Source organism: Callithrix jacchus, chromosome 9, assembly GCF_049354715.1.
Source record: "Callithrix jacchus isolate 240 chromosome 9, calJac240_pri, whole genome shotgun sequence".
Classification (NCBI taxonomy): domain Eukaryota; kingdom Metazoa; phylum Chordata; class Mammalia; order Primates; family Cebidae; genus Callithrix; species Callithrix jacchus.
This window is the reverse complement of record NC_133510.1, coordinates 62,170,384-62,179,998: the sequence shown is the minus strand read 5'-3', so window position 1 is coordinate 62,179,998 and position 9,615 is coordinate 62,170,384. Positions and strand designations below refer to the sequence as shown.

At 57.7% G+C, this 9,615-nt stretch overlaps 2 protein-coding genes across 35 annotated transcripts; one reads left to right on the top strand and one right to left on the bottom strand.

Annotated features, from left to right (window-relative positions):
* Window positions 1-202: 202 nt before the first annotated feature.
* Window positions 203-9,585, top strand: MBD6 (methyl-CpG binding domain protein 6). 34 transcript variants are annotated; one of them, XR_004728819.3, is made up of 15 exons: window positions 203-236; window positions 3,544-3,607; window positions 3,786-3,922; window positions 4,207-4,309; window positions 4,436-4,598; window positions 4,825-5,862; window positions 6,039-6,700; window positions 6,981-7,134; window positions 7,318-7,487; window positions 7,617-8,030; window positions 8,135-8,187; window positions 8,404-8,467; window positions 8,614-8,783; window positions 9,049-9,112; window positions 9,371-9,585. XR_004728819.3 is itself a non-coding variant. In XM_002752654.7 (13 exons), exons 3-13 carry the CDS (start codon window positions 3,810-3,812, stop codon window positions 8,686-8,688), a joined length of 3,009 nt encoding a protein of 1,002 aa, XP_002752700.2. In that variant the 5' UTR covers window positions 203-236; window positions 3,544-3,607; window positions 3,786-3,809; the 3' UTR covers window positions 8,689-9,585. The 34 variants fall into 34 exon arrangements, 12 of the variants coding, with proteins under 12 accessions (XP_002752700.2, XP_078192405.1, XP_009002337.1 ...); XR_013521812.1 differs by having other exon boundaries at window positions 8,120-8,187; XR_004728816.3 differs by having other exon boundaries at window positions 7,614-8,030.
* LOC144577598 (uncharacterized) lies at window positions 1,529-2,475 on the bottom strand. The gene is made up of 2 exons (XM_078336289.1): window positions 1,924-2,475; window positions 1,529-1,694 (listed from the first exon to the last, which is right to left on the bottom strand). The coding sequence occupies exons 1-2, from the start codon at window positions 2,336-2,338 to the stop codon at window positions 1,660-1,662; spliced, it is 450 nt and encodes a 149-aa protein (XP_078192415.1). The 5' UTR covers window positions 2,339-2,475; the 3' UTR covers window positions 1,529-1,659.
* Window positions 9,586-9,615: the final 30 nt, after the last annotated feature.

Sequence of the window (9,615 nt, the reverse complement as noted above, 5' to 3'; positions counted from 1 at the left end):
GACCTAGGGATCGCCTAGCTGTAATCTTTTACAATGGCCTTGCCCTCCTCTCAGGGGCGGGACCCAAAAATAAACCTATCAGAAAGTGGCACGCCGACATTGGCCCCGCCTCGTCCCTTGCATCCGCCACTCAGGAGCCCCGCGGCACCGCCCCCGTCGCTCTCTCCCGCTAGGGGGTCGACGTAGTGTCGGACCCGGAAGTGGCTTTGGGTCACGAGGCTTCACAGAGGCGGTGGGTGAGTCATGCGCGCGCGCGGAGGGGAGTGTAGAGGGGGGAGGGGAAGAAAGGGGGGCGGGGATGATGCAATGTTTGGCAACCGGCGTCTGCACGCGCACGCGCAGGGGACAACGAGGGTGGTGGTAGGTGCGGAGGGTGGGGGAGAGGAGAGAGGGCGGGGCGCCAGCTCCCGGCGCCCAACGGCCTCAACGGCTATCAGCCTTGGCCGCCCCTAGTCGGCTGTGTGGAGCCTCTTTGCCGCTCCTCTCCCCCCAGGAGCTGCTGTTCCGCCCACTAGCATTAGCCCCCCGTTTTACCTCCACCTTAAGGGACTCCCATTTTCCTTGGCCCCTCCCAGATAATGGGCACATAGGCCTTTTGAACTTCTTTGAAAGTTGGTATCCATCCACCGAGATTGTCCACATCTCGAGTCTTCTTAAAGGGGTCTCCTGGCCGGGCGCGGTGGCTCACTCCTGTAATCCCAGCACTTTGGGAGGCCGAGGCGAGCGGATCACTTGAGGTCAGGAGTTCGAGATCAGCCTGACCAACATGGTGAAACCCCCGTCTCTACTAAAAATACAAAAATTGGTCGGGTGTTGTGATGCGCGCCTGTAACCCCAGCTACTCGGGAGGTCGAGGCAGGAGAATCGCTTGAACCCGGGAGGCGGGAGGTTGCAGTGAGCCGAGATTGTGCCACTGCACTCCAGCCTGGGTGACAGAGTGAGACTACGTCTGACCAAAAAAAAAAAGGGCGGGGGGAGGTGGTCTCCTAGCCCCGTAAATCTCCCAAAAGGGGCAGAGGTACTGGAATCCCTTGGTAATCGTTTTCCGCTTCTCTCAGAACAGCGCCTGTGACTTTTACCTTGTAGTTGCTAAGTCCTCAGCAAGCCAGAAGTATGTATTTTGCCCAGTGGACCCGATTCTGTTTGGCCACCTATTTTTCCTCACGGTACTCTTACGCCTTTCTCCAAGACCAAGACCCTCTCTTGCTGTACCAGACAGCAAGTCCTGTGACTCACTGCTGTGAGGAGCGCGGCACAGGCCTGCCTCCTAGAAGTTTGGGTCGAGATTTACGGCGGAGCCTTGTCCTGGGACGTGAGAGGGCACTTCAGCGCAGGAGTGCCCTGGACTGGGGAGATCCAAGCCGCGATTTTAGCCTCATCTCCCCCTCACTTGCCCAGGAATCTTACCGTCCTTGTTTGTAAATTAAAGATAAGGAGTTGTGAAGGTAAAATGAGAACCATGAAATTGGAGGCAACTTGAACAAAAGTAAAACGCACCACGCAGAATGCAAAGTATTTTTCTTGTACCTTGAAAACAGAGGCCATGTGGTGGCCTGTTACATATCCTGTCATACTCTCATATGGGCAGCCAGAGTTTTAAGCAGAAACTGTCACAAGGCCGGTTGTGACTGGATTGGTGTGGCAGTGACAGGTCTTTGGTCAAGCTGCTCCGTTGCTCCAGACCTCCATTTCCCCTATGAAAATGGGGGTAGTCGGGGGTTGGACCAGATGGTCTTTCCTGGCCTAAAGACAGACCAGGTTGTCAGTGACAGGCAGAGGTCATGTGACTTGACAGGCCGAGGTCGTGTTGTGACTTGTTGACCTGGGGAGGCGGGTCAAGTCCCAGCACCCTACCCGGGAAGCTTTTGAGGCGGGGCACGGCAAGTCGCGACTTTCATCTTTCGGGGCTGGCCCCTCCCAGACCTGGCATTCCTGGCTCCCGCAACAGATTGTGGCTTTGGAAGGGGCCCCTCCCCGAGGAGGGCTGGGATTGGCCACCAGTGGCCTGGGAAGAGGCGCAGATCCTTCCGCGGAGGGCGGGGGGGCCGCGTGGGGTGTTTGTTCTCTTGGGGATTAATGGGGGGTTGTGGGGGAGGGGTAGGCGCGCTCCCGCATGCGCACTGCAGCCCCTCCAGTTGGCTCGTCGCTGTCCGCTGGGCGGGGGCCCGGCCCCGCCCCTCTCCCGTCCGGGCAGCGGCGGAGGCGGCGGCGGCGGAGGCGGCGGCTGCGGCGGCGGCTGCGGCAGCGACGACGACGGCGGCGGCGGCAGCGGCAGCAGCCTGCGCAGTGCCTTCTGGGAACGGAATCCCCAGGGCTGCCCCTGGCCCCCATGGCGCATGCGCGGGAGGCCGCTCGGTGATCCGCGGCGGCGGCAGCAGCGCTTCCTGCTAGGACCGGCCGGGGCCGTACCGGAGGCTCGGGCTCCACCGACCCTCCTCCCACCCCCCTCCCACTCACCCTCTGGGCCGCGACTGCGCTGGGCGGGGCCGGCCGAACCATGGGCCGCGGTGAGTGTGGGGCCCGGCCCCCCCACCCCGCCCCTCCCCCTCCCCTTCCCTCCCCACCCCTCTCCTCCAGTCTCTACCCTCTGCCCCCTCCGCGTCCTCTCGGCCCCTTTCCCCGGCCCCATCCCTACTCCCCCGCCCTCACCTGCCCCCGCCGCTTCTCCCTCTTTACTGCCTGACTTCTGCCTTCCTCACCGTCCTCCCCTCAGTGCTTCGCCCACCCTCCTCCCGCCCTCTCCCCAAGTTCCTTCCTACTTCGTGCGCCTTCCCCTCCTCCTCAAGCTAAGGGAAGCAGTCTGGGTGACAGGGCGCCTTGTTTTGAGAGCGAAAGTTTGGAAGCCGCCAGTGTGGGGTGGGAGCGGTGGTGAGGCTGGGGAGGATACCTGCAGGTCGGAGGGGTGTCCCTAAAGGAGGAGAAGCTCTCTTGGAGATAATCGGAAGCCAGTGGGATAGGAGGTTATGAATCCCTTTGCCTCAGGCTTGAGGGAGAATCAGGAGCTTCTCAGGATCCTGGGAGAAGACTGAGCTGTGATCCTCACCTCTTAAGACTCGTATGAGCTAGATCAGTGATTGTCTGATGGAGCAGGCATGAGGGGAGTTCTGCGGGTACCACCCCAGCGGGGCAGTTGGACAATTGCCTGGTGACCTCTGGGGCAATCTGTACTTTTTATATGATCTTTCTGGGTAGGGAACAGCAGGAGCCAGAAACTCTGGGAAACTTCCTAGTGGCCTAGCACTATGGGAATGTGCCGATACTCCTGGTTGAAGTCTTCTATTCCGAATGGACAGAGGCCTTGCCCTTCATATGTCTAAGAATTGGGCTAGACTTTCTTGGTCTCTGGGAGCTGAGGCTCTGACCCTCTGGTCCCTAGGGACTGGGCTTGGAAAGGATGGCTGTAGACTCAGCCAGCAGATCCCTCAGGTCTTAATAGGTACTTACCTCACGTTGAGGATCTTTCTCTTGAGAGGATGCTGGGCTGTGATGCTCTTCAGAGTTGGGCAGACTCCTGACAGTCCCATCTCTCTCCTTGTGTTGCAGGTGTGGGCTAAGCTGGTGGCCCCGGCTTTTGACTGGACCCCACAATGTTTGCAGAGATGTTCAGGTAGTGATGGTGATACAGCAGTTCCCTCCCAGCTCTCTGAAGGGTTCCCTTTGCTCCTCTAGGGCTTTCCCTGAGTTTTCTTGGGTCTCCCCACCACCTTTGCCTTCCTGGAGTTCTCCCTCAGGTACCTCACCCAGTTTAATCCTCCTAGTGCCTACATGGATGTCTGTGTTATCAGGCACGCGGGAGCTGATTACACACAATGAATGGGGGCAATGAGAGCAGTCGAGCAGACAGAGCTGGGGGCCCTGTGGCCACATCTGTCCCCATTGGCTGGCAGCGCTGTGTGCGAGAGGGTGCTGTGCTCTACATCAGGTATGGATTTTCACAGTTCCCCAAGCTCTACCACTCCAGTTGCCCGGGTTTTCTTTCTTCTGCCTCTTCTTCAGCCCAGCTCCCCTCCTTTCCCCTTCCTTCCTCAGCCTTTTTGCTTTCGGTAGCTCTGGGCCTTTGAATCCATTCTCCCTCTTTCCATGTCTTCCCACATTCCTTACCCTCTGTTCTTCTAGGAGGATCTGTAACTTAGACCCTGGGCTTTAGGAGTATTGCCTGATTCACTGCCTGCTAACCCCATGTCCTCTGACCCTGTCCTCTCCCAGTCCAAGTGGCACAGAGCTGTCTTCCTTGGAGCAAACCCGGAGCTACCTCCTCAGCGATGGGACCTGCAAGTGCGGTCTGGAGTGTCCACTTAATGTCCCCAAGGTCAGAGTGGTGAGGGGTGCCTGAGAATACAGAGATAAGCTGAAAGACTTAATGCAAATCACTGATCAAGGTAGCTCTTCTCACAGATTCCAGCCCCTCATGGTCCCTGTGCCTTCCACCTTACAGGTTTTCAACTTTGACCCTTTGGCCCCGGTGACCCCGGGTGGGGCTGGGGTGGGGCCGGCATCAGAGGAGGACATGACCAAGCTGTGCAACCACCGGCGGAAAGCTGTTGCTATGGCAACTCTGTACCGCAGTATGGAGACCACCTGCTCACACTCTTCTCCTGGTGAGTCTTCTGCCACTTTATAGAAGACTAAGGAAAACCTAAGGGCTTGGAAGGCTGGTGGTGGGAAGCTCCATGAGAGGGGCAAAGAGAAGGGGGAGTGGGTGGGGAGCTGCATGGTGAGAGGAGGGAACAGGGAGGTTGGGAACTTGTGGGAGATGGAACTAGAGAAGACAAAGTTTTTCGAAGGGGAGCCACAGACTGACTCTTCATTTTTCATTTATTGCAGGAGAGGGAGCGAGCCCCCAAATGTTCCACACTGTGTCCCCAGGGCCCCCCTCTGCCCGCCCTCCCTGTCGAGTTCCTCCTACAACTCCACTTAATGGGGGTCCTGGCTCCCTTCCCCCAGAACCACCCTCAGTTTCCCAGGCCTTCCCCACTTTAGCAGGCCCTGGGGGGCTTTTCCCACCAAGGCTTCCTGATCCAGTCCCTTCTGGGGGCAGTAGCAGCCCCTGTTTCCTCCCAAGGGGCAATGCCCCCTCTCCAGCCCCACCTCCTCCACCGGCTATCAGCCTCAATGCTCCCTCATACAACTGGGGAGCTGCCCTCAGATCCAGCCTGGTGCCCTCTGACTTGGGCTCTCCCCCGGCCCCTCATGCCTCCTCCTCTCCACCTTCAGACCCTCCTCTCTTCCACTGTAGTGATGCCTTAACACCTCCTCCCCTGCCCCCGAGCAATAATCTCCCTGCCCACCCTGGTCCTGCCACTCAGCCACCAGTGTCTTCAGCCACTATGCACCTGCCCCTGGTCTTGGGGCCCCTGGGAGGGGCCCCCACAGTGGAGGGGCCTGGGGCACCCCCCTTCCTTGCTAGCAGCCTACTCTCTGCAGCGGCCAAGGCACAGCATCCCCCACTACTCCCTCCCAGCACTTTACAGGGCCGAAGGCCCCGTGCCCAGGCGCCCTCAGCTTCCCACTCATCACTTCGTCCCTCTCAGCGTCGTCCCCGAAGACCCCCTACTGTATTTCGATTGCTAGAAGGGAGAGGCCCTCAAACCCCTAGACGGAGCCGTCCTCGGGCCCCTGCTCCTGTACCCCAACCCTTTTCTCTCCCAGAGCCATCCCAACCAATTCTCCCTTCTGTGCTGTCCCTGCTGGGACTCCCCACCCCTGGCCCTTCCCACTCTGATGGAAGCTTTAACCTTTTGGGGTCAGATGCACACCTTCCTCCTCCCCCAACCCTCTCCTCAGGGAGCCCTCCCCAGCCCAGGCACCCTATCCAGCCCTCCCTGCCTGGGACCACCAGTGGCAGCCTCAGCAGTGTGCCAGGTATGTGAGTGTTGTGGAGCTTTTCCCCATCCTGGATGGAAAGAGGCAGCCAAGGCATTTAGGGGAATGTTCAGAGAGCTCTTTGAGGGTTTTCTGGGTTGGGGGCTGGAGGCTGGCTTCTTTGGATGATGGTAGAAGGGGCCTCCCTTGAGCTGAATTTCTCTCCTCTTTTACAGGTGCCCCTGCCCCACCAGCTGCCTCCAAAGCCCCGGTAGTCCCCAGCCCTGTGCTTCAAAGCCCATCTGAAGGGCTGGGGATGGGGGCGGGCCCAGCCTGCCCTCTGCCTCCCCTGGCTGGTGGAGAGGCTTTCCCTTTCCCCAGCCCTGAGCAGGGCCTGGCGCTGAGTGGAGCTGGCTTCCCTGGGATGCTCGGGGCCTTGCCTCTCCCTCTGAGTCTGGGGCAGCCTCCACCTTCTCCATTGCTCAACCACAGTTTATTTGGTGTGCTGGCTGGGGGAGGAGGACAACCTCCCCCTGAGCCCCTGCTACCCCCACCAGGAGGACCTGGTCCTCCCCTAGCCCCAGGAGAGCCTGAAGGGCCTTCACTTTTGGTGGCTTCCTTGCTTCCTCCACCACCTTCAGACCTTCTTCCACCTCCTTCAGCACCTCCCAGCAACCTCCTTGCCTCTTTCCTGCCCCTGTTGGCTCTGGGCCCCACAGCTGGGGATGGGGAAGGATCTGCAGAGGGAGCCGGGGGTCCCAGTGGGGACCCATTTTCAGGCTTGGGAGACCTGCCCCCCCTACTTTTCCCCCCCCTTTCAGCCCCCCCTACCCTCATAGCTTTAAATTCTGCGCTGCTGGCTGCCAGCCTGGATCCCCCCTCGGGGACAACCCCCCAGGTGAGCATGGGGGTGAGTAGGTTGGACAACACAAGACTTAGAATGAGAGATGGGAGCTGGGAATCAAAAGCTTTCAGTTTCATTCCTGAGTTCTTCCTTGGGGCCTTTGGGAAGGCCTTAGTTCTTGGCTGGGGGTAGGATGGCTGTTAAGAATTGGGTGTGTATTTAATAAGTATGGCCCATCTCACTTGAGGCTTCAGTCAGACAGTGGATGTGAAAGCATTATCAATTTGTTGAGTATTTTACACACATAAGTGTTAGAATCATTCTTTTTTCTTAGCCCTGTGTCCTGAGTGCCCCCCAACCTGGACCACCTACCTCCAGTGTCACCACGGCAACTACTGACCCGGGGGCCTCCTCTCTGGGCAAGGCCCCCTCCAACTCAGGGAGACCCCCCCAACTCCTTAGCCCTCTGCTGGGTGCCAGCCTGCTGGGTGAGTTTGAGGAGTGTGAATTCACTCTCTAGGTGTGAAAAAGCAGCAGTAAAACTTGGGAGTAGAGGCTTAATAGATTGGGGAAAAAGTCTTTGGCCACTGGATAAAGCCTAAAGAGAATAGTAGGGTCTGCTCAGCCTTGGTTTGCCGAGGGAGAGACCCCTGACTATAATTTCTTAACAGGTGACCTGTCTTCACTGACCAGCAGCCCTGGAGCCCTCCCCAGCCTGTTGCAGCCTCCTGGCCCTCTTCTCTCTGGCCAGTTGGGGCTGCAGCTCCTCCCTGGGGGTGGAGCTCCTCCACCCCTCTCAGAGGCTTCTAGTCCCCTAGCCTGCCTGCTACAGAGTCTCCAGGTGAGGGTGTGGGTATATATTTGTCAGGGAGATACTTTTTTTCTCAAACTGGAAATTTAGGGCTTTCTGAGTTAGAGCAGAAGAAGGACTGTATTTGAGACTGACTGAGAACTTATTTTTTGCCAGCAGATCCCTCCAGAGCAGCCAGAAGCCCCCTGTTTACCCCCTGAGAGCCCCGCCTCAGCCCTCGAACCAGAGCCTGCCCGGCCTCCCCTCAGTGCCTTAGCCCCACCCCACGGTTCTCCCGACCCCCCAGTCCCTGAGCTGCTCACTGGGAGGGGGTCAGGGAAACGGGGCCGGAGGGGAGGAGGGGGACTTAGGGGCATTAATGGTGAGGCCAGGCCAGGCCGAGGCCGAAAGCCTGGCAGCCGGCGGGAGCCTGGCCGACTGGCCCTCAAATGGGGGACACGTGGTGGCTTCAATGGACAAATGGAAAGGTCCCCAAGAAGAACCCACCACTGGCAGCATAATGGGGAGCTGGCTGAAGGGGGTGCTGAGCCCAAGGATCCACCCCCTCCCGGGCCCCATTCTGAGGACCTTAAGGTGAGTGTAGAGTGATAGTGGTCTGGGCTCAGGGGCTCTGAGGAAAGGCTGGGGCTATGGTGCCCGTTTCTAACTTTCCCCATACACAGTCCATCTTTTCTCAGGTGCCCCCGGGAGTAGTCAGAAAGTCTCGTCGTGGCCGGAGGAGAAAATACAAGTGAGTGTTGGGCCTATTACAGTGCTGGCTTTTGCCTTTTTGGTTTGGACAGTTCTAATGTACAAATAGTGGCTTGGTTTTCAAAAGGGCAGACACTTGACTATGAATAAAGATATTATGCCTTTACTATCCAAATGTAGAAAGTTTCCCACCCAAACTTCTGAAATTCACCTGGTGCTTGGGAGCTGTTCCTGATCATCTGTGCCCTTATTGCAGCCCTACCCGGAACAGCAATAGCTCCCGCCAGGACATTATGTTGGAACCCAGCCCTACAGCCCGAGTAAGTGTGTGGGTGGATGGGTGTATGGGTAGGATGTAAGGGATGAGGCAGCAGGAGGAAAGGAGGGTTAGAGGGAGTGGGGAGAAAAGAAGACTTTCTGATACCTAGCAATTGACCATTTCTTTCAACTTCCCATCTGGTTTTAGGTAGCTGTCCCTCTGCCTCCCCGGGCCCGCCCTGGCCGTCCTGCCAAAAACAAGAGGAGGAAACTGGCCCCATAGCAGCCATACCTGGAGCTGGATCTGACCCTGATTGGGGAGAGCTGAGTGCTGAGCCTTGGGAGCCCTTGCCAGCCACCTGCACCTGTGGACAGTGGGTGGGGGCACTACTCCCCACTCAGAGCACAAATGCAACCCCTTCCCCTACAATCCCATCCTGAGCCATTGCAGGGGGTAGGGAAGTTCACCCCCTCCCCCCCAAAGCCATGTCACTGAAAAGGCCTGGGGGGGTGGTGTATGGCCCTCTCCCCACCAGGCGCTAAGGGGAACACCCCCTTCCCCAGGTCTTTTATTTGTTTAAGTTATTTTTGCACAAATGACTCTTTTATATTTAATTCGACTTCATTGCCTCCCTTCTTAAAGCCAACAGGCTCAGTTTACAAACCTGTGAGCTACTGTTGGCTGCTGCCCTCCTTCCCAGTGAAAGGTACAAAGCAATAAGCATCATGCATCCTTCCTTTACCCCTCCAACACCCCTCTGCCTCTGGCTCAGGTTGCTCAAAGCACAGATCCCCTCTTACCCCTGTCCCCAGGTTTGAAACACATACCCTCAATTCAAGGTGTAGCCAGGATCCCCCCCTTTCCTCTGGGATATAAAAAGGGGGTAAGGGGGCAAAGAGAGCCTTCTGGGCCTCTCCTCCCATACACACTACACTGCCCCTTCTCCCCCCATCAAAACGCTCAGAGACGTTGTGATGATGCGACTGAGGATTATGCAACGTGGTCCAACCGGAGCGGCCAGCATGACCAGCTGTCCAGGGGCTGCCTCCTGCCTTTTCTTTTGTAAAGACAAGACTCTTGGGAGTTTTAATTCTGTTTTGTACTTGCCCTGTGGGGCCTCCCCTGCTTTTCTATGGGAGACACTCTTAATTTAACAGATGAGAATATTTTGAAACTCTGGCTCTGGCTCTGTACTCATTTTTTAATTTA

Coding starts and splice junctions, on each gene's coding strand:
- LOC144577598 (XM_078336289.1), bottom strand. CDS start 2,338: ATGCGCCATGGGGGCCAGGGGCAGCCCTGGGGATTCCGTTCCCAGAAG. Junction 1,695..1,923: donor GCGGGAGCCAGGAATGCCAG/GTCTGGGAGGGG, acceptor CCATTTTCATAG/GGGAAATGGAGGTCTGGAGC.
- MBD6 (XM_009004089.4), top strand. CDS start 3,810: ATGAATGGGGGCAATGAGAGCAGTCGAGCAGACAGAGCTGGGGGCCCT. Junction 8,031..8,119: donor CCCATTCTGAGGACCTTAAG/GTGAGTGTAGAG, acceptor CCCCATACACAG/TCCATCTTTTCTCAGGTGCC. Junction 8,468..8,613: donor AACCCAGCCCTACAGCCCGA/GTAAGTGTGTGG, acceptor ATCTGGTTTTAG/GTAGCTGTCCCTCTGCCTCC.